Genomic DNA, 24,188 nt, shown 5'->3' with positions numbered 1-24,188 from the left:
ACACACACACACAGATGAGGATTTCGGGTCTTCTTACGTCTCAAGTGTATTTCACTTTATATTATGTATTTACCTGTATGAATACTTTTTATTTTGTTCATTTAATTTTTCTGTGCATTATCTCTGCATGTATATGTTCAACACATTGAAAGTGTTCTATAAATATCACATGAAATATATATATATATATTTTTATAGCATTAGAAACTTGGTCAGAAACAGTTATGAAAACCCTGACCCTGTAAATACTTACATAAGTGCCTAATTTCAATGGGCATATTTGCATGCCTTGTGTATAAGCCTTGAATGAGTGTTAGCAACTGTCCATTACACATCAAAATATATAAACGTTTGTAGTGCATAGGCATTGGGTAGTATCCCCATAACAGTTTTTGAGCTCACTAATATTCTTGGGTGTTTACTGTTTCCTAAATAGACACAACATACAAGGCCTAGTAACATATGTGCACTGCTGCTCTGTCTGGGCTCTAAAACACAGAACACAGAGAGACCACCAGCGGGCTCACAAACTATTTAAAAGGACACCACCCAATTCCTATACGTTTCAACACATTGGAGGAATGCTATTTTTCTTTCATTTAAATTAAAACCTTTAATAAAATGTGCTTGTTTGAACTGACCTTTTAACTTAAAAAACATTCCTAAGGAATTCCTCTAAACAGGATTTTAGGAAAAAAACAGGACTCCAGGTGATAGATTTGCTGCAGAAATTCACTCTGTAAAAATTGCTGCCATCCTGCATATGTTGCTGTTTAAAATGTCTATAACATAATATCTTTTCTGTGGTACTTTTTATTCAGTGTATCTTTATTTTGCTCAGTTCGTCATTGTTTAAAAAAAATCATGGGTAGTGCTCCTTATTGATTGTTGTGTGCCCTGTGATGGAGCAGAAATGTCATGCAATGCTCTTAATTACCCTCATAAGAATTAAGAATGGAAGAAACAATCTGAATATGCATTTCATGTTTGTGAGGTTTGATATGCTATCAGAGGTTAAATGGTGTCACCTAGTGGAAAAAAATGTATATTGCAGACATACTGCTTTATTCTACCAAGTTCTTTCCTTCCTTCCTCCCTGTACTTGAATCCTCTCTTTCTAAAACTGTAGGAAAACTAAGCTTATAATTTGATTCAGATCTTACTTTGTAATGCCTCAGGCCATTTATTAATAATGTTGATGCTGTGACTGAGAGAATTAAATTCCGCCCATCTGGAATAACTGCATTCTGACTTTTTAAAAATATTTGCTCTGAATTCAGATATAGATGAGTGCTCATTCGAAAGGACTTGTGACCATACCTGCATCAACTACCCAGGAAGTTTCGAATGTCTCTGTCACAAAGGCTACACCTTGTATGGCATGACACACTGTGGAGGTTTGGAGACTGATTTTAATGTATTTATTTTTGTTTTGTGTAACCATCTACTGAGCCAAAGATGTTTGCCTTGCTAAGACTGTAGACATCAGATTAAAGCTAAATAAACCTAGCCAGGTATGACCAAAAATATGGAGCCTCAAATCTGCCTAGATATTCCTGGGAGAAGAGTAACAGGAAAAATGACCATCCATCATTTCTGTTGCTGTAGCATCCAAAGGCCCCAATTTAGAACATGATCCTCCATCATTTTCCATGCAAGCTGACTGCTTCATCTCCACTGAGCCTCACTCACTAACGTCAATGAACCTCCACATGGACACAACAGTCTCCCCTCTAGGATCACAGTGCAGGACTGTGACACCATTGTGCAAGCACACAGGAAAACATTGTCCCCTCCCTGAAGAACTTGCAGCCGAAAGCCCTGACCCTGCAACCATTTGCACACATGACTAACTTCCACGTGAAAGAGACAAGGTGGGTTAGGTGATATCTTTTATTGGACCAGCTTCTGTTGGTGAAAGAGATGAGCTTTAGAGCAGGGGTAGGCAACCTATGGCACGCGTGCCAAAGGCGACATGCGAGCTGATTTTCAGTGGCACTCTCACTGCCCAGGTCCTGGCCACCGGTCTGGGAGGCTCTGCATTTTAATTTAATTTTAAATGATGCTTCTTAAACATTTTAAAAACCTTATTTACTTTACATACAACAATAGTTTAGTTATATATTGTAGACTTATAGAAAGAGACCTTCTAAAAACGTTAAAATGTATTACTGGCACGCGAAACCTTAAATTCGAGTGAATAAATGAAGACTCGGCACACCACTTCTGAAAGGTTGCCAACCCCTGCTTTAGAGTTTACACAGAGCTCTTCTTCAAGTCTTCTCTGTGTAGCTTGAAAGCTTGTCTCTTTCACAACAGAAATTAGTCCAGTAAAAAATATTACCTCACCCACCTTGTCTCCATGGGCCTAGTTTGGTGGGGATGTGGGGGGATATTGCCCCCACACACAGAGGCGAGGTGTGGGGGTGTGTCACAGGGGGTCATGTGCCATTTTCCCTGCCCCATTTCTGTGAGCGCCAAGCTGCTCTTCAGGGCTTGCTCTGCTCAGCCTGCCTGGGAGGGGGGGCTCTATCATTCCCACGCTGCACCTCTCCCCCTGCCCCAGCATGTTTTGGCTCGCGGGGAGCAGGATGGGGCAGCTTTTCCCCTGCGCTCCGGGATGCTGCCTCGGCAGCTAGACACCGCCTGCTGAGTCCTAGTGCCTGCCTGTTTCCTGTACAACGGTGAGTGCCTGCCGGGGGGGAGGGAGGGGGGCGCAATATAAGGGCTGGGGGGAAAGGGGTAGACAGTGGGATGGGTCAGGGGACAGTGGGGACAGGAAGGGGGATGGGATGGGAAAGAAAGGGGATACGGGACTGGGCAGAGGGAAGCAGGAGCCCGGCATGTGGCGTCCTCTCTCGGCAGTAGCAACATCCACAGCCCCAGCAGGGAGGCAGCTGCAGCAGCACCAGAGCAGTGACATCGCTGCAGAGCCGGTGCCGCAGTGGCCACCAGCAGCAGCTCAGGCTCCCCTGTTAAGCCAGCCTGTTCCCCCCTGCAGGCGGGGAGAGAGAACCAATGAGCCAAGGGGACTGCCTTCAGCATACACATGTGTGCGTGAGTGTGCATGCGCCCTTTGCCCCCCTCCCCCTGCAATATAGCAGTCAAACTACGCCTGTGCGTTGTCTCTCTAATATCCTGGGAGCAGCATAGCTATAACAACACTTCAGATAGCTTCCACAATGGTAAAGTTGCTGTAAGCAATTATGTTCACTGCTGTAAGTGTCCTCTATCATCGGAGCTTCTTCAGGCAGGGGTCCTCACCCTAGCCAGCCCCTGAAGACCATATGACTTTGTGGATGACACAGCCCTCCAGCTGAGAAGCATCTAGTTCTGTGTAACATAAAAGTCTACCTAACATCCAAAGTCCCTGCAGATCAGCCCTTCTTCTGCATTCTGTTCCCACTCCCCTTTCTGGGCTTACTGTTGAGTCTTCTCCCCTGCTCTGGTATTGAGCACTGGCTCCCTCAGAATGAGTCTTCCTGAACTTCTAGACTCCTGCAGAGCAAACCCTAGCTCTAGACCCTTCACAGGAGCCTTTCTCATCCCTGTGAACTCTCTCTGCCTTTTATAAGGCCCAAGTGTCACCTGACCTGTCTTAGTCCTGCCCTTGTTGGCTGAAAAGCAACTAATTAATTGCAGCACAGATGTAATAAATATGACTCACTGGCCTTTAACCCTTCTTAACCTGTGATGGGAATCATGCATGTATTTGCAGGATCAGGACCTCAGCTGACAAGCAACATACAAAGGTATAGGAGAGGGATGGTATTCTTACCTACATAATTACATATAATAGTTCTGTTGTTTTTAAATAAATAAAAACACATCATTTATATCAGCCTACCTTCAATATATTCTTAATTAGTTGGTTAATTTAAATCTGGCCCTTTGCCCCCAGCTATTAATGCATAGCACTTACAAAATATTGTCCACATTCAAAGCATTTTATGTACATTATCTACTTAATCCTCCTCTTCCAGTTAAGTATCAAAGGGGTAGCCGTGTTAGTCTGGATCTGTAAAAGCAGCAAAGAGTCCTGTGCTGCATCCGAAGAAGTGGGTATTCACCCACGAAAGCTCATGCTCCTATACGTCTGTTAGTCTATCAGGTGCCACAGGACTCTTTGCTGCTTTTACTCTTCCAGTTAGAATCCCCATTTTATAAATGGGGAAACTGAGGCATATGTGTGACATGCTAAAGGTTTGTTGAGTCAGGACTAGAAATCAGGTGTACTCATTCCCAGTCCCGTGCTTAATGAAACCTATCTCTCACACCTAATTCATAACTGCTGGTAATTTGGATCAGGGTATGGAATAACTAGTGGTGTTTGGCAAATCATGTGACAAGGTGTTTTGACAGCATCATAGCCGTGTGGCCATTTTTCCTCACATAGCATGTACTGTATAAACTTTGCTATAGGCACAACCTCAGCATGGTCAGGAACGGAGAATTTCATGCCCACTATTGAATTTAAGTCCACTGCGCAGCAGCTGTATCACAGTACACAACCTTTTGCCACTACACTGGCTATCACTCTGAGGGTATGTCTACACTGCAGTTAGACACCCGCAGCTGACTTGTGCCAGCCGACTTGGGCTCATGGGTCTCAGGCTGCGGGGCTGTTTAATTGCAGTGTAGATTTTCCAGCTTGGGCTGGAGCCTGAGCTCTGGGACCCTCCCACTTCACAGGGTCCTAGAGCTGGGCTCCTGCCCAAGCCCGGAAGTCTACGCTGCAGTTAGACAGCCCCGCAGCCCAAGCCCCGTGAGCCCAAGTCGGCTGGCACAAGCCAGCTGCGGGTTTTTAATTGCAACACAGACATACTCTCTGAGGCATTTCTGTGGTCTCTTACCTGAACATTTAAAAATACTGGTCAAAGGAAAACAATAGTTTTTCTTGTGGAACATGTTAAGTGTATTTAGTCTGAACAATGCTTTTAACTAATCAGATCAGCATTATAAAAATACAGTGTAAACACACAATATATGAGAGTCCATTCGTTCCATCCTACAGCCTTAAATCTAAATTAAAGTTAGAAAAGACTGAGGTTCAAAAGGAATTTTCCATTCATTCTTTTTACTTTAAAACTAATAAGTTTTGTTTGGTAAAAGTAGAGTTTGGTGTTTTTGCCAGAGTACCCTGAATTTATGCAAAGTATAATCTGAGTAAAATGTGTATTAAGCTATAAACAAAAGTATATTCAGATAATCTTAAAGGTCTAATTTTAAACCCACAAAAGCAAAGTGTTCAGAGCCAGATTCTGTTCTCAGTCACACGCTGATCAGCGTAAAACCAGAATAAGTCCATTTAGTTCAGTGGAGTTACTGAGAGCAGAATCTGGCTCTAAGAGTTCAACATTCTGATGTATATGAATACTGTATGTAAGATTTTCCCCCACATATTACTAGCAAGGTCTGTCAGTACTAAGGGATAATGGGGCAAACCAAAGATATTGGGTTAAATTCTGATGTTGATTAAATGATCATACAACTCAGTTTGAAGCTGATCTATACAGGAGTAACTGAGGCAGAATTTGACCCATTGTTTTTGTCTGAATTCTGAATTCCCCAGTTTTTGTGGGGTTAAACGGAGACCTCCACTTATGATATCCATGTCCTACTTCTCTAGGAGGAGAAATCATGTGCATGCAGTGAATTAATGAGATCGCAAAAATATCCAGGAACTGGGTGAGAGAAGTACAAAGAGTTCATCTGGGTGGAGGAACTGGGAAGAAGAGTCCACTTGAGAGGAGTTGTAGAAGCAAGATCAGATTTGAGGGCTGTGAGGATCTATGCCCATTAGGGAGTCAAGGGAAGATGCTTATTTTTTGGAGACTCCAAAGTTTTGGTTGAAAGAGGCCCCATTTGTTTTTTAATAAGAGATGGGTCATGACCCAAACCCTAGATCCAAATACCCATAAACTTTGGGCAAGACTGAATTCAGATCCAAATATCATGGCTGGCCTTATTTCCATAATGGGCAGAACCAGAAGCTCAGATCTGAAGCTGACCTTTGGAGCTCAGACCTATGTCATTAGTTTTAATCTGTTCCTGGAGAAGGATGTTTATGATAGAATAAATAAATCATGGTGGTGGGTATCGTCCATGTGGCACAGAGCAGAAATCAAAGTTCAGACAACTAGGGGGAAGTATTTCAGAACCCTCAAAAAGGTTTAGTTCAAGTTTGGTTCTTAATAAACTTTTTAATTTGTATTATCTAAGGCAGGGAATTGGCAGGATTCTATTTGTTCCAAACTAGTTCAGTCTTATTTTCTCTCTCTCTCTTTAGTAGTATCTAATAATGAAAGGGAGTGCCTGTAGTATGGGCCATAGCATAGAATATTAGGGTTGGAAGGGACCTTAGGAGGTCATCTAGTCCACCCCCCTGCTCAAAGCAGGACTAATCCCCAGACAGATTTTTACCCCAGTTCCCTAAATGGCCCTCTCAAGGAGGGAACTCACAATCCTGGGTTTAGCAGGCCAGTGCTCAAACCACTGAGCTATCCTTCCTCCCCTCTAGCTGTATGCACAACCCTTATTGCTCTCACTGGAGCTCTGCTAGAAGCATATGTTACAGTAAAGACCATCTGTACTTAAAGTGTATATTTTTCATAGCCCTTAGTCTGACACTGCCTGACTTTGCAAACCCTCCTCAAAATATGTAGTTACTCATGCAAGTAGGCCTATAGAAGTCCACAAAAGCTACAAGTATCCAGCACCTTTGAAACCAGGCATCTTTTTTAGAGCTGTCCAGAAAATAAAAATCCTTTCCCACCAAAAAAAAATAAAATCATGTTTTTGAAAAATATTCATCCTGAATTTTTCATTAGAAGGGTTTTGAGAGAAATTCCACTTCAGGAGAACCAAAACAGAATTTTTCAACTTCCCAGCTTCTGGCCTGAAAGGATCTTGTCAAATTCCTTTGTGAAATTGACAAGAACCTTCCTGTTCCAGTCTGGAGATGCAGAGAACTGGGGTGCCTAGCCCCCTCATCCACCCCTTCCCAGGGCCAGAAAGGCAGAGAGCCAGTGCCTCGTGGGTGAGTCAGATCACTCCAGTTCTCTTTGCCCCTCCAGCTCCTGAAGCTGGGAAGAAGCAGAGAGTCAGGGTGTTCAGCCTCCATGCCCCTCCAAGAAAGCTTTTCTCAGTTTTACTGGCAAAAAGTGAAACTGACAAGAGCCTTCCAGGCAGGCAGGGAGCCAGGGAGCTGGCATTTCACTTTTCAGTATTGCCAACCCCAAACATTCAAAAATCTTAAGTCAGGCCCTACAAAATCATGAAATTATTAATTTAGAAAAATCTCCTGATCTTTCATCCAGACAGGGTTGGTTTTTTTCTGAGCCTCTACGGTATAGTTGCTTCATATTTCCCAGCTTTTCTTTACAACCATGAAAGTTAGAAACTTTACTCTTTAAAAAATATGAAAGCTAAGATTTTCATGCAGTCTCTTGATTCCAACATCTGGGGCTTGAAGAAAAACACCTGATAGCACAAGACTCGCAATAAAATCACGAGAGTAGGCAACACAGCACTGAACATACCGTTAACTACTTTATGACTGCAGAATAATGGGTTTATACTGGCCAAAACCAAACTTACTTTTCTGTCTAGGAACAACCATAAGTTATGATCCCTGAATTAATTTCAAAGCTGGGTCTCTTTTCAAGCTCATGCAGGCAATGGCTGTAACAGCACTGAACATTTTTACTGTGTATTATTCCAGGATATAAATGAAATCTTACATAAATGCTGATTGAGTAAATTAAACAAGTAATGCTTAAAGCCTTTAACTGGAATATCAGTTGACACATTTTTGGTAATTGCTTTGCCTGGCTATAACAAGACTCCTTCTTTTCATTAGTTCCATCTGAGTAGTAGACTAAACAAATTATGCTTAATATACCCATTCCCATCAAATATGTATTTTCTCCCTTAATCATAATCCATCTTTTAAAACATACGTTCTGTTCCTCTCTATTATACAACTTACATTATGAATAATGTATCTTTCTGATAAGTCAAAATGATTAAATCTCACAGAGACGTACTGCTTTCAAGTTGTCAGTATAGTACAATATGTATTATGGCTCCAATCCTGCAGTGAGTTACACATCTGTTTTATGTATTGTGAGTAATTCCATGAATTTTAGTGTGGCCAGTTACAGTAAGTAAATTTAAGCACGTGCATAAGTCTTTGCAGGATTAGGGACTATGTGAGTGTCTGTATAAGGATACTCAGATATTCTGTGCATTAAAATGTTTTGCTGTCTGCATTATACATATTTATATATCATTATTATATGAATTCTCTATATGACATGTATAATAGAGATGTATGGGCTTATGCACAGTATGTTTTTAGTACACAATCTATGTGTGTGTATTACATAGTGTATAGTACTATACTGACCTGTTGAAATATATTTTCAGATGTTGATGAATGTAGCATCAACAACGGTAGCTGCGACTATGGGTGCATTAATACAATGGGGAGCTATGAATGCGTCTGTCCACCTGGAAAGAAGCTACACTGGAATAAAAAGGACTGTGTTGGTAAGTGAGTAACTTTTACTTTCATGTGATTGCGTCATGCCTGTTTTCCACTTGGTACAGTAACTTGGAAAGGTCAGAAATAGAAACCTGTTTTTGATGGACCACACTGGAGTCTGTGACACTCAGTGTGTGTAGTCAGGTACTCCATGGTAAACTTCTATTACAGCCACATCCACGTCTTTTTCTTGTGCTTTGCAGCATTATGGGTCTAATTTTAAACACAGCAGAAGCTGCTCTGCTGGGACGATGTTTTCTGGCACTATCTCTGAAACATATTTTCATTTGATTTACATATTTCTGAAGTGGGTATGTGTGGCGTTAGGTTAACCTATCATTAACAATGGTAAAACTCTTTTTACCTGAGCACCTTCTGATAGCTGTGTTTGGGGCCTGATCCTGCACTCCTCATTCAGGCAAAACACCCACTTACTCTAGTCAGTGTTCTGGCCTGGTGAGGACCACAGGGTCTGCCATGTGTTTAAAACAGCAGCACATTGTAACCCTCAAGGTTGTTTTTATTTAAGGCTCTGTGGTGCCCTGTGTGATATCAATTGATGGTGTTCTATCAGTTTCTAAAGGACATGTCCACATCACAAAAATGGCAACCACCGCTAACACTAATAAGCATTAATTGGCAGAGGTCAATGATGGAATGGACGCATAGCCTGAACTTCCTCTTGTCCCCAGGGGAAGACTCTCCAAGAAAAGGTTGACCGTGAATGCCTGAGGGCACAAGACATACAGACACTGGCCTGGCCTTTGGGGCTGTTTTGTTTTGTTATACTTTTTATTATTATTTCAAATAACAGAGCAGACTTTGTGAGGAGAAGAATTTACATACACACACCAAGGCACAAACTACAAATACTTAGGCCTGTGTGTAACTTTATCTGAGTAATCTCCCTACGAGACTACTCCCATGCATTCATGTTTGCAGGATATGGCCAAACATCACTCCTGCACTCAGATCTTGTCTTCCCACTTCCATTCCAGAGTGGATCTTTAAGGCCAGCCTAGAAACCTCTGAAAACAGAGATTCTTCCTAGCTGTCTGACTACTCCTTGGCCTTTTGGCTAAAATAAAGCGTAATATGAGTTCAATAGCTGATGCATGAAATGCCACCATGCTTCAAGTACAGTGACTCAACTGCCTTGTAAGACAGGAAATGCCTAAGGAAAAGGCACAGAGATGGATAGCTAATAAAAATGTTGAAGAATAACAAAGTGAAGTCATGTTGACATTCCACAATATTTCCCTATCATACAAAACAGACGTCGTCTGCCCACTTCTGCCAATTTCATATGAATTATATTTTTTTAAATGATGATGCTGACATTTTAGAAATCATTTAACCTAAACCTGTGTTTAGATTTAAAACTGCTAGGAATTAATGTAATTGCCAAGCATGTATTGATAGCCAGATAGAACAATAGATAAGGAAGTTTACTTAATAGAATCTACCCATCTATATAGGGAAGGCAGTTTGGTGAAGTGGATAAAACATTGGGCTGGAAATGAGGGGATTGTGTTCTGTTTCCAGCTCTGCCCCTGGCTTTCTCTGTGATCACAGCCAAGTCACCGTGCCATTCTGTGCCTCAATTTCCCCACTTTTCTTTGTAAAGTTCTTTCTGATCTATGGAAGAAAAGTGCTATATATGAGCTAAGTATTGTTATAGGAACTAGAGATGGAAAATTCTTTCTAGACCATCTAGATTGTCGCCCTGCCAGTGTACAAACTAGTCCTCAGAAATGAGCCATAAACTAACAACAGGAATGATAATCTTTTGAGATCTAGTATATAATTACACCAATAACGTATTGCATTGTATTCCCCCTCATTCTATTAAAAAAAATTGTTCCCACAATAAAAGGCTCTATTAAGAGTATTTTCATAGTCATACATTTTTCTTCATTCATTGTAATACCTTGTTGGAAGACTGAAAATAAAACATCCTTCTCGACTGATGTTGTCCATTATTATTTGACGGACAAAGATTTCTCCCCTATATTTCTAACAAGGATTACAATGAACATAATCTTTCTGCTGATCTTGTTTTTTACCAGCATAGTCTGGAGAAAACTATGTTATAAACTACTGTTACAACATGAGAATATATGAGTATCAGGAGACAGAGGATGAGAAGATCTAATGATAGTGAATGCTAAGTAACTCATGAACATTCAAGCTACAGAATCCTCTTTTGCTCAATAGTAACAGTTTGTACTTCTATACAGTAATCTTCTCAGTCCAAAGATCTCAGTGTTTTACAAACTTTACTCAATTAAGCATCAAAACAGTCCTGTGAGAGAGATAAGTATGATTATTCCCTTATTCCAGATTCAGAAATCAAGAGAGGCTGAAGGGACTTGCACACATTTACAGGGCCGCCCAGAGGGGGGCAAGTGGGGAAATTTGCCCCAGGTCCCAGGCCCCACAGGGGCCCCCACGAGAGTTTTCAGGGGCCCCCACGAGAGTTTTCGGCGGGTCTTCGGCAGCAGGTCCTTCAGTGCTGCCGAACACACCCGGAGGGAGTGAAGGACCCACTGCCGAAGACCCAGAGCTTCTTCCGCTCCGGGTCTTCAGCGACGAGGGCTTCTTCTGCTCCGGATCTTCGGCGGCAATTCAGCAGCGGGTCCTTCACTCGCTCCGGGACACACCGCCGAAGTGCCCTGAAGACCCAGAGCGGAAGGACCCCCGCCGCCGAAGACCCCAGGCACCCTGAATCCTCTGGGCGGCCCTACACATTTATACAATAGATCAGGGAAGCCGGGAATATAATGTAGATATCCGGACTCTGTCCCAGTATCCTTGCTCTAATCCGTGCTCCCATTTTACTCAGCACAAGCCAGCCAAGATTGTTCAACTAATCCATCTTAATTGGTCTATTTTATCTGGGCCCTGCTTAGTTCCACCCAAACTTTTGAACCTGGCAGACTATCACGGGTGGATCCCAGACTGGCATGGCTGTCATTCCATTGGGTTTTGATGCTGCAGCTCTAAACTCCCAATCACTGCTGTATACAAAGCAATATAGTTGCGGTGTTGGAGCCCAGCAGGAAGGAAAGCAGGGTTCAGCCAATGGGATCTTATAAAGCAAGAACCGTCTAATGAGGTGTGTCAGGAAACTATGAGGAGAAAGTGGCCTCAGAGACATAGGGTATGTCTACACTGCCAAGTGCTACATTGATACGGGTTGACATACCTGTGCTAACTTTATTCTAGGTAGCATGGTTGAAATAGTAGTGAAGATGCAGCAGCATGGGCTTCAGAGCTAGTGATGCAATCCCGCCAGGGATCCTGTGGGTACATACATTGCTAGCCTGCATCAGAATTGGTGCTGCTGTATCTTTGCTGCTATTTTTAGCCATGTTAGTATGGGTATGACAACCCATGCCACAAACATCCCTCTGATGGCAGTGTACACATACCCATATATGTCTCTGCTGATTTTGTATAGGTTTTAAGCAGAATTAGCCATACAGAAACTTGATGTAGTTTTGAAAACCCAATTTACCCTTTAGTATCTGCTTGAAGAAGGGCCTAACAACCCTTCAACTCCTTAGTTCAAACAAAATATAAAAAAGAAAGTTATAAAAGAGCAAAAGAAAAGTGTTTAGGTATCATAGCATTGGTGTGGATACTGATGACACCTAGTGGCTACAGCTGAGAAATGCACATAACAGTAATTTATGTTTATAATAATGATTTCTGTTTAAAATAGTTCCTTGCAGCTCAAGGAATTTCAATTTAAATCCTTTATTGGGATCGCTTAATCCATTACTGACATGCAGTCACTTCTGCACTGAATCCCAGAAATTGTTCAACAGCTCACAGTAAAATTGCATAACAGTTCAGGACGGGAAATGAGGAATACCTTATCCAAATGAAACTTTAATTAGCACTTATTAAACTAAATGCTACAGAAGACTCTGCCTTTCTCCTGTAAAGAAACTGTGTGTGGGGGGGGGGGATTTAGGTAGGAATTTATTGGCATGCTTCCAGGATACAAGAGTTACACTTCTCTAAAGGCACGTGCCAGGGGTACTTACACACTGAGGCCTGGTCTACACTAACCCCCAAATTCGAACTAAGGTACGCAACTTCAGCTACGTGAATAATGTAGCTGAAGTCGACATACCTTAGTTCGAACTTACCGCGGTTCAGACGCGGTCCACACGCGGCAGGCAGGCTCCCCGTCGACTCCGCGGTACTCCTCTCGCCGAGCTGGAGTACCGCAGTCGACGGCGAGCGCTTCCGGGATCGATTTATCGCGTCCAGACCAGACGCGATAAATCGAACCCGGAAGTTCGATTGCCAGCTGTCGAACTACCGCGGTAGTGTAGACCTGGCCTAATACAAAGTGGTCAGCACTTCTATTTGGGTGTCATCTGAAAGACGTCCCCTTCTGTAGCAGTGTCTCTTCAAAGCATTGTGCTGGGACATTGGTTCAGAGAGAAGAATACCCCTGGCTTGACTCATCCCTAGCACTTCCTGAAGCATCTCAGCCCTCTTTGGAGGTTTTCTATTCCAAGATGAGGAAGTTGAGGGTGGAGCAGGAATTAAAAAGAAAGAGGTGCTGGGAGCATAGTCAGTGAGTGCTGGAGATGGGAAATGGGAAACACTACTCTGTCAAGAATGTCAATAAACAAGTTTTAGTGAGAGTGACTCCTGTGTTTGTTGTTGCAGTGGGTCCCATGCTACACCATGAATAGGGTAATATTACTGGAAAAAAGGCAAGGGATCTCATATGACTACTATTACCGCCAACTTCTGAGACTAGATTTTGCACTGAATTTCTCTAATAACTAGCAGTGCACCCGAGCTTCAAAATCATTCCAGTCCTGGGGGATTTTCTGATGCAGATTTTGGGCTCAGCTTATTATAAAGATATGAGCCAGGTGCAAACTTTAAGTCCAGATCCAAGTTCAAATGCCAGATATTCTCCCCCCAACATACACAAAGCTTAGGGATGCTTGGACATGGATTATTGTTCATGCCTATCTCTGCTAGTAATACTGTGATTCACTGTTGTCAGGGAGCAGCCTGTTAAGGCTGCCAGGCTGCACAGGTTGATTTTTTATTTCTTCTTCCTCAGAGATGGTGAAATGCCTCCCAAATGCCAAACCAGCTCCTAAAGCTCAACTTGTCTGTAGTAAATCAGGAGGAATAGAGAGCTGCTTTTTGTCATGCCCTTCCAATACACTTTTTGTTCCAGGTTGGTACAATGTTAAATTTTCATATCTACTTCTGTACATAAGGTGACCTTGTTTTGTTTTTGTTTTTTTAATTGTATTCATAACGCTTTCATTAAGTTTTTATTATGAACAAATACGGGGGGGAACATTACTTGTAGATATAAGTACATGTGCAAATGCTCATTAAACACTGTTACAGCACACTATAAGGGCCTGATCCTGTGACTTGCTAATCACCCCCATCTCTCATTGCAGGGTTGGGCCCTACATGATTAAAAATAGGTGACATTTGAGAAAACAATAAAAGAAGTACTAAAAAATAGTGAAAGGCTGTGAAGGACTAATGCGTTATCTAGGATACAATGCTAAAGAGAAACTTGACTAAATTAAGGGGTAGCTCAGTGGTTTGAGCATTGGCCTGCTAAACCCAGGATTGTGAGTTTAATCCTTGAGGGGGCCACTTAGGGATCTGGGGCAAAAATCAGTACTTGGTCCTGCTAGTGAAGGCAGGGGGCTGGACTCGATGACCTTTCAGGGTCCCTTCCAGTTCTAAGAGATAGGATATCTCCATATATTATTATAAATTAAAGTATCAATTCAGCAAATTCCAGAAACTTGAACAAATGAAATCATTAATTTCAGCTAATTCCAGCCAGCTCTTCACTATAGCAATAGAGCCACCTCAGCCCTCCCCAAATATCTGCTTAGAAAGATGGACTGTACATTATATCCTGCAAGTCAGCCTAGTTGGGTAGTTGGACAAGGGTGGGGAGTGAATTCCAAAGAAAGGGGCCCTCATGCACACACCCTGCCAGCAGCCCAACAGTGGCAATACGGCATGGAGATAAAGGAGGCCTCAGGCAGGTTCCAGACTAATTAGGGTATTGCAAGTCATAATCAGCAACTTCAACTCCATGACCACAACACGAAGAACTTCATCGCTCACACAGGGGCTTGGCAGAGCAATGGGATGAGCTGAACAGAGCAATTACCTCATCTTAACTTTATCCTAAGGAACACATAACAAATGGACATTCTCTATCAGATCTAGTTTTGTGGCAGAAGACTTCCTACACTTGAGACTGAAAATAAGCTGCATGGCAACAAACCCGTCCTCAGCTGTGTTATTTGCTACATTAACTATGATGCTAGAATCAACTATTACAAAACTAGTCTGTCTGAGTCTCAATTATACATGCACTGCCAGTTACCTCATCCTTTTTTGTCTGTATTTTGCTGTATCACTTACTACAGGTTCCTGTTCTCTACATAGTTTTGTTTTTTTTTTTTAATTTAATATTAACTGTTCCTATATCTTCTCTCTCCCCTTCAGAGATTTATATACAATATGGTCCTTTTGTATTTGCTTTTGGTGCTGTTAAATGCTGTGCAGAGATTCTAGTTTTATTATCAGTCTAGCAGAGATAGGTGAAACTCTGTACCTAATTTGCACACACAAATGCACAATTTTGACCATGCAGTGAGTAAGCCCTATTATGGCCCTAGGTGTTTTATATTTTTCTTTTAAAAATTCCGTCAAAATGCTGAAATTAGAATTACTCAGTAAAGCATGTAATGCATTTGTGAATTAAGTGAGATTATCAAAGCCCATTGACTGTGAGGTACAAACACAATAAAGTATTTGCTGATCATTGCCCTTAAATGATTCATGGTTAGCATCCCCCCTTGTGTATAAGATGTGGAATTCCAGTGATGGAAGAACATAAAGTTTGTAGTCAACCAGGGACGGCTCTAGTATTTTTGCTGCCCTAAGCCAAAAAAAAAAAAGAAAACCTCCGAGAGCAAAGTGCCGCCCCGGGAATGCCGCCATGCCGCCTCTAGAGTTGTGCCGCCCCAAGCGCGTGCTTGGTTTGCTGGTTCCTAGAGCCGGCCCTGTAGTCAACAATTGGAAACAGATAGACTTTGGCAAACCCAAGTCTGTGTCCATTCAACCCTTCCAAAAGATAATTAGACACACAAAGTAGATAATTGATGTGATTATTCAAAAATTGTGTGTTTGTGCTGATTAGTGAAGAGTGAGGGGAATGTGTCAGAAAGGATTTTTTGTATATGCCTCACTCTGCATCCACTTTTTCATTTCTGTTCAGATTCAGAGAATAGTTACACACTGAGCTGTGGAGTTCCAGTCCAGCAAGGCAAAGCCCAACAGAAACGCAACACAACACTTCCCAGTTGTGCAGGTATGTACTACACAATTCGCGTGTGTGCACATGTGTTTTGATATATCTAAATATAAATAGATATTGATAGATATCTAATATATAAATAGCATCCAAAAAAAGTATTTTAAAAGAATGTTAGGGTTGAAAGTTGAGCACTCAAAAGTTAGGAAATGCCAGAATTAAGGTTGTTTGTGCAAGCCCTAAGGCTCCCTTATGAATATTCATTAGGATTCCCATCTTTAGCTACATGATCACATACTATTGTTTCCAGTGAATCTGGGCAGGAATATATTCAGCCGGTGGGGGGGTATGGCAAATGTACAGTCCAGTCGACATATAGGAGTTTTGAGGGGCTGGACCATGTTCAGTGAGGATGGAATTTTTGAGAATTTAGCTGCCAAATTCTAACAGGTCTCTAACTGAGCATGTGCAAACTGCATTTTGTAACGTGGCCAAATTTGGGCAAATTTTCACAAGGGAATAAAAGGCACACTCTTGGCACCAGGGTTTCCCCCCACCCTCACACTAAATTTTAAAACCTAGCTCCAGAGCATGGAGGTGCCAGAGCTTCTCAACAAAATGGCTGTAAGAATTTTGTTTAACACGGGCAAACAATATATTTTTCCCTAATCTTGTCCTCCAAAATGGCTGAACTATTTTTGCTAAAACTTTTTAAAATAAGCCAGACTGAAGCAGACATCCCACATCGAAAACTTCAGCCCCAGTGTTTAAAGTTCAGCTAAGTTGTAAGCAATTGAAAACAGGACGTTAGAATGGGAAGCATTGGACAACTAACTATAAGCATCTGCTGGTGTTAAGTTTTCAGGACTCTAGATATTTCACTGCCTATTTTCCTTGAATGGAGAGTTGATTAATCTTCTGGTTGTATTTTCCAGTTTTATAAATAAATATTTTATATATACGTAATGTATATTGGGAGGTGTTAGGGTATGAGCTTAGTTGATGGTGGGGTGTGGATAAGCAGAACAATAAAACTCAGCTGCCTGTCAGAGGGGAGGTGGGTAAGCCTGATATCCCTTTAAAATGTAAATTGGACATTTAAAGTAGATAACCAATAAGCTGCACAAGTGATGCTACAGGAAAAGCAGGTGGTGCACTGCTGAGCACGTGTGAGACTTAGCGTCGGTTTGAAATGTGTTGTCTGTTAGTGCTCTCATCAGAAGAAGTCTGTGCTGACTGGGAAGGAGGCTTTTCAGCTACAATTAGGAGGTTCAAAGGCAGTTATCTTTGCTAGAAAGGCAAGCAGCGGTTACATTTTCCAGTCAATCCTGAGTTGTGTAGCAACTTTTGCAGAGTCCTGCAAACTTAACATCAGCAGCTGCTGCTGAAAGACTTGTTTTGATTGTAAGAGGGAGAATAGAGCTTGCGAGCCATAGACTGCAGTAAAGTAGTTAAAGGCAATTCTTTTTGCCATACAGGCAAGGGACAGTTTTCAACTGTCAACAGTGTAACTCCGTTTAATTAATTTTACATTAGAGTAATGAGATCGGAATCAAATCCTTAGTGATGTGGGCAGTCAGGACTAGAGTTAGAAAAATTACAGCAATTGATTTTATTAATGCAGCCATACACCACCAAGACTGCACAGGCAAGCTCACAAGGAAGAATGCCAGTTCCGTTGGTTTCTTCAGATCTCTGCCCACACGCTGAATATCAGGATATAATCACACTCACTGAACAAACTCTCATTGGCTGATGAGAGTCTGTGGACCTGAGACTATTCTCATCTGTTTGTGGGAAAAGTAGCCTTACGGAAATTAATTCAAGAGTCACATATAGAATGTACACAAGGTAAATAAAGAGTTATAGATTCATCGAGTCCTGTCTCTCCTTTATGTTACAAGGAGACTACAGCTTCGTTTCAAAAATAGGTGCCAGGGCCCTTTAAGACTACATTAAGAATTATAACTTTTAATTTTATTTCAACAGATTCATTAGCCCCACCGATCAAGCAGAAAGCTCGCTTTAAAATTAAAGATGCAAAGTGCCATTTACGGCCTCGCAGCAAAGAAAAGATTAAAGACGTTGGGAAGCAAGCTATTATAGGTATGTCATTTCTCATAACACGTGAGCAGAGAGTCAGCAATGGCTCTTTTAGTTTGTTTTGATAACTTGTGATTATTGTGCAGATGGAGAAAGTTATGGTTTACAGTTTTGGAGATTAATTAGGTTCAGGCCAGGATTCAGATTCAAACTGAATTTGGGCTAGGTTTTAGATTTGACAGTGCTGAAAATTTAGAGTTGTTTTTGCCAGGTATTGGCCCCCAATGGCAGAAATCTCATGAAGTCAGGTGGTCTTGCTAAATTTCTAGCATCATCAGTGGTAGAATTCCCATGAGATGGATAGCTACTGGCCAAGGGGAAGTGGAATGACACCATGTCCGCTAAATTTGTTTTTGCTTCCTAGAATTAGATTTCTAAAAGAAAATTTATGATAGCAAGACATATTATTATAACTAATTTAATTTTATTATGCTAGGATTGGGGTCTCATTGTGCTGGGGGCTGTACCTAAACAGAAGAGACAGCAGCTGTGCAGGAAATCTTATAATCTAAATCTAATATACCAGGGATTCTCAAACTGGGGGTCAGGACCCCTCAGGGGGTTGCGAGGTTATTACATGGGGGGTCGTGAGCTGTCAGACTACATCCCGGACCCCGCTTTGCATCCAGCATTTATAATGGTGTTAAATATATTAAAAAGTGTTTTTAACTTATAAGGGGGGGTTCGCACTCAGCGGCTTGCTATGTGAAAGGGGTCACCAGTACAAAAGTTTGAGAATCACTGTAATATACCATGCAGTCTTCAGTTTGCTTCCCTTATACTGGAACGTTAGGCTATGGTATTACAAAAAAGATCAAGAAAGTGGAGTGAGTTAGGCATAATTTCTAATTTTAGCAAAATCAGAAATGAAGTCCCAGCATTTGATTTTTACAAATCTTGATATGAGTATAAATATTTTCATGAATTCTTTAATTAAAGTTTTTCTTTCTTTTAATTTAAACATTCCCCTCTAGTAACTGCAACCTCAATAGAGTGGGATTGTTATCTGATTGTGTTTATAGGATCAAGAAAGAGAAGCTGACTAAATACAAAAGTGAGATTGACCATTCTAGACTGAGTGCCCAAATAGAGTGAAGGACAAAAAGTAAATAAACAACATAAACAGTGAAATGGAAAGTAGATTGTGAAAACTGTTTGTTTCCACTTTAATAATCTAGGCTGTTATTAGGAACACAGAAAAGGTTCATCCTGAGCATCCCTTTCAAAGTTGAACAGAAAAGAGAGGTTTTAAGTGATAAAAATCTAACCATTTTTAATGGCATATCTCTGAGATGTCAAGTGAAGTCAAAACAGAGGCATTTGCCTTACGCAAACTAGATATCCTTCCACTCCTATCAATTGAGGTCCTAGTCTGGAATGCTTTTGCAACAGATAGACCTGGGACTTTACCTGCACATCAATTACAGGCTTCTGGCTTGAGTTTTTTGTAGATCTCTCTGAGTAGTTTATGGCAAATTATTTTTAAAGATACGTTAGGTTTTTTTCTTTTCTTTTCTCCTCTTGGTGTCACTGCAGGGCAGAGTTAAGGTTGTTTGGGTGCCCTAATTGTGTATTTCCATACCATACTGTTAAATTTAAAAGAAGTCCAAATATGTTAATTCTGAATTTCCTGGGTTTATAATGCTTAGTTTTGGTATAATTGCAACATCCCAGTAATGTATTTTACTCTAAATTACTGATATGTACTCTGAATCTTAATTCCCTATTAACATAGATTTGTCTGAGAATTTCCTTATTTTAAAAAAATCATACATGAACACTAAATAGAAACAATAGAATATTATAATAGGATTTGAAGATTGTTTTTCATTTAATTTCATCATTTATCTTAACCTACAATGTAACTATTCTCCTCTCTCTAATTTTCAAAGCACCAGTAAAATAATTATCCTATTGCTTAAAGTGCTATCTTGTCATCATGGTTGTTTTCTTTCTATAACATTTGGCTATCAAAACCATTTTGAAAGTCACAGAAATTCTTTTTCAGTCCATATTGTACGTGTATTTTCTTGGCTGTATTTGCTTTATACTTTGCTAGCTATTTGCCTTGTATCTGTACTTGAATGAATGCTACCAATTGTATGATTACACAATAAGATTATATAATATAATGCCATACCCAAAACGAAACACTTTTAGAGTTGTGCACTACGGCACTGGAAAGGCCACTGTGGCACTGAGGCCTTGTCTACACTACCGCTGTAAATCGATCTAAGCTATGCTACTTCAGTTACATGAATAACATAACTGAAGTCGACGAAGCTAGATCCACTTACCGCGGTGTCTACACCGCGCAGTGTCGATGGGAGATGCTCTCCTACCAACTTGCCTTACTCTTCTTGGGAAGGTGGAGTACAGAAATCGACAGGAGACTGCTCTCTCGTCGATTTAGCACGTCTTCACCAGACCCACTAAACCGATGCTGCTGTATCAATTGCAGCAGCACCAGTTTAGCTCCATAGTGAAGACGTACCCTCTGTTATTAAAAGCTAGGTGGATATCCCCGAAATCTCAGTATGGGCACATGAATGCTTATCTAGTTGTCTCCTAACTGAGATCACTCCCTTCCTCCTCAGTAGCTCAGTGTTTTTAAATAGCCTTTTCAATTTTCCTAGGCCATATACACCTAACTTAAAACCTTCTGAAATATGTTTTATAGCCTTCCACTCAAAGGAATTTTGAAAAACGTTGTTGCCTAATGGTTATCACAATATAAATGTTGCCTAGTGGCTAGAACACAAGTGTGAAGCCATACTTCTAAATTTGGTCTTTGCTCTGCCTCTCTCTCTTGTAATGTGACATTATGCAAGTGAACACTCTGACTTAATTTAATCATCAATAAACTAAGCGTAAAACATTGACTTTTAACTAATGTTTGAAAAGAGCTTCCATATCCTTAGATATAGTATGTGGAAAATATTTATTATCTTTATTAAAGACACAAACAGTATCAACACACAGCTAAGCATTGCCATTCTATGTCTGTGCTGTATGGGCTTCTTTTCCTACCCTCACTTACAAAAAGCAAAAATTGCACAAATAAGGGTATGTCTAACAATGCATGTGGAATGTTACAAAATATGCCAGAGCATTAATGTTAACACAGCTGAAATATCACACACCAGCTTGTCACTTGCTACCTTGCTACTTGATTTCTCTTCCATGTCACTTCTGTTATGCAAAGGAGGTCAATTCCCTTGTACAGACAACTGCCAGGTGACCTTTGTGAACCTCAAGTGTGATTCCTCCAAGAAAAAACGTCGGGGCCGCAAGTCACCATCAAAAGAAGTGTCCCATATCACTGCCGAATTCGAAGTGGAGATGAAGTCTGAGGAAGTCTCAGGTGTGTGGAAGATCTTTTCTGGAGTTCTGTGGGGAAATCATATAGCAGTGCTTTATTGTGGTCGACAATTGCCAGTATCTCTCTGCTGCTGTTTCACCAGGCCCGTCTACAAAGCACATTACCCAAACCATAATGGAACAGCCCATCCCCACTCAGAACTTCCATTGACTTCAGTGGAAGTTCTGCTGTCAGGATGACTAGGATGCAGCATGAAATTCAGCTAATAGCTGCAGATGGGCCAAAAGATCAGATCTGGAGCCAAACTTCTACAAAATTCAGAGGTATTTAGATCCTGGGATTTGATTTGGACTCATCTCTACTAATAAGAGATACATTCATTGATACAGGATTGGCTCATTGCTGCTTCCTTTTAAGAGATGTCTCACACCATTGGCCACAAAGACATCTCCTAGAAGATAGATTGCTGAACGCCAGTCTGAAAATCAAACATGTTTTATCATGCATTTCAACATACCTACATTTTGGCATGTGGAGAAGATTCAGGATGGGGCAGAATTGTTTAGGGCTCTCCGGGGTGTAGCATTAGGATATAAAATCAAATAGAAATTTATACTGACTATCATAAATATTTCAATATTCAAGAGTGTTATTAAACTATGGAATAACATTTCCAAACTATGGAATAACATTTCCAAATTGAGTCTTTTAGAAGTGAACTGGATTAAACCCTTGGAAATACACTGTGGAGGACAATTACTAATACCTCCAGGAATCCACATAGCAATAGTCACTCCCACAACCCATAACGGTGCAGGGTATGCTCACTTGATGCCAGCTTAGCTCTGCCAGTTGATGTGATGTGTTTACTATATCCCTGTCTATAGACGGTCAATAGAACCAACCTTGAAGCTTTTTATGCTGGGATTGAGACAAGATCAGAGCTCTATGTGCAGTTATGGATCGGAAAGTTTAGTTTGCAAGAGCACAGAGTGCTTGACTGTCCCTTTCAGACAGCCTAAAGCCAACTCAGCCAGTCAGCCAGCCAATGCTAGCATTTAAAAAAAGAAATACAATTTCTTTGCCGCTTGCTACATAAAGAGAAGTGGACGAAGTACCAGAGAATTTTGCTGGTTGAGAATTTTTTACTAAGCAACTCTGCTTAAACATGAATCTCAATTGCTTCTAGTTTTCTTCTTATTTCCCATCTAGACACCTGTAACCTTGACTGTGTGCGGAAAAGGATGGAGCAGAAGCTGCAGACTGCAATCAAAACATTGAGAAAATCTATTAACAAACAGCAATTTTACATTCAGTTTTCTGGGACAGAGTACGAAGTGGCTCATAAGCCAGCTAAGGCTACTGAAGGACATGAAGCATGCAGTACAGGGCAAGTGCTGCAGGATGGAAAATGTGGTAAGTCCCAGAAAAATTGGAGTTACATTCTGACCACCAGCACCCAAAAATAAAAACCCCTTAAAATTAACTGGTCAACAGTAAGCGATATAGTAAATTTGTTAGATACTTAGATAATCTAGAGAAACCAAAAACAGGTTAGCCTGGTCTAATTCTATGTGGAAAAAGGATAGTCTGGTTTAACTGCTTTCCAAGTTGCCAGACTTTAGCCAGATGCTTGTGCTAACCCTTTTACTCTAGTTCTCAGCACTATGTTCCTAATTCACCAATAATACAACTTTTTTTTTCCTGCTAACCACACCACTATAGTTACTTTGGGTCAAATTTTCAAACCCCACCTATATATTTTTCAGTGAAATTTTACACAGCCAGTTGTTTACATTCAAAAAGAATAAAATTTGCAAATGTGGATTTGATAGATGTCTGATTACCTGGTTCACACACACACACACTGCAATTTAGAGGCTGGGTTGAAAATTTTAGCTATTATAGTCTAGCAACCCTTAAGCTTTACCCCATAGACCTAATGCTATAAAATGTTTAAGGAAATATCCTTTTTCAGTAGGAAAATTTGGATTAATGTATGTGTTTAGAATGGTTGCTAGTTAAACCATGTCACTGTCAGGAAGTATACAATATGAGATGGGATGCATTGTCTTTGGAGAAATCCTTGACATTGTTATGTCAACTGATCATGCCCTCAGAGTGTAGATCTTGTATCTACAACTCCCATAAAACCACCACTTACATGTATCTACTATAAATGAAAAATTCACTTAATTCTCCATCCATTATGAAAGAGCATTTTGCTTTAAATACAACATAAATGTTTAAAACTGAGTTAACTCTTTTGGAAGCATATGTCTGATAAATGTTTAAATGCAGTAAAATATCATTTAATGGTTTAAACAATACAGGATGGCTATTCAGCTGTTGTAAATTGACCTAGTTCCATTGATTGACCTAGTTCCATTGGCCCAAAATCTGCAAAGTGTCATTGGTAATGGTGGGGTGAATCAAAGAGTTCCATCTTCTATAAATGTTTGATATGAAGGCAAAGCTACATTATCAAAATGAAGGTCCTTAAGTAGATTTTCTTTTCTTTCCTCAGTTACCTGCAGCATGGGAACCTATTATAGTGGAGAACATAATCAGTGCCTTCCTTGCTCACCAGGAACATACCAAGACACAGAAGGTCAACTTACTTGTGAACCTTGCCCAAGTAACGACGGACAGGGAATAGCAGGCGCGCGGAATGTGTCAGAATGTGGAGGCAAGTTTAATTTGATTACAAAAGGAGTAGATGCGATCCAATCAGGGCCAGCTTTAGGCCGATTCCCCCGATTCCCCTGAATCGGGCCCCGCACCCAGTGGTGAGCTGGAGCCGGTTCCGAAGCTCGGGCAGCTGTCCACCCCGCCCCCAGCTCACCTCCCACTCCTCCCCTGAACGCTCT

The 24,188-nt window shown here is 40.9% G+C and overlaps 1 protein-coding gene across 1 annotated transcript in view; it reads left to right on the top strand.

The window, feature by feature from the left end:
- The window catches only part of SCUBE1 (signal peptide, CUB domain and EGF like domain containing 1), a 314,156-nt gene that overhangs the window by 256,206 nt on the left and 33,762 nt on the right, over nucleotides 1–24,188 (top strand). The window contains exons 10-17 of the mRNA XM_065410229.1: nucleotides 1,281–1,397; nucleotides 8,431–8,553; nucleotides 13,650–13,769; nucleotides 15,858–15,950; nucleotides 17,883–17,999; nucleotides 21,202–21,360; nucleotides 22,531–22,734; nucleotides 23,846–24,007. Of these exons, the coding sequence (XP_065266301.1) occupies nucleotides 1,281–1,397; nucleotides 8,431–8,553; nucleotides 13,650–13,769; nucleotides 15,858–15,950; nucleotides 17,883–17,999; nucleotides 21,202–21,360; nucleotides 22,531–22,734; nucleotides 23,846–24,007 (1,095 nt within the window). The remainder of the gene's footprint in view (nucleotides 1–1,280; nucleotides 1,398–8,430; nucleotides 8,554–13,649; nucleotides 13,770–15,857; nucleotides 15,951–17,882; nucleotides 18,000–21,201; nucleotides 21,361–22,530; nucleotides 22,735–23,845; nucleotides 24,008–24,188) is intronic.

The sequence above is a fragment of the Emys orbicularis genome, chromosome 1 (assembly GCF_028017835.1).
Source record: "Emys orbicularis isolate rEmyOrb1 chromosome 1, rEmyOrb1.hap1, whole genome shotgun sequence".
Taxonomy (NCBI): Eukaryota; Metazoa; Chordata; order Testudines; family Emydidae; genus Emys; species Emys orbicularis.
Note: the sequence above shows the minus strand (reverse complement) of the source record. Positions and strands in the feature narration are given on the sequence as shown.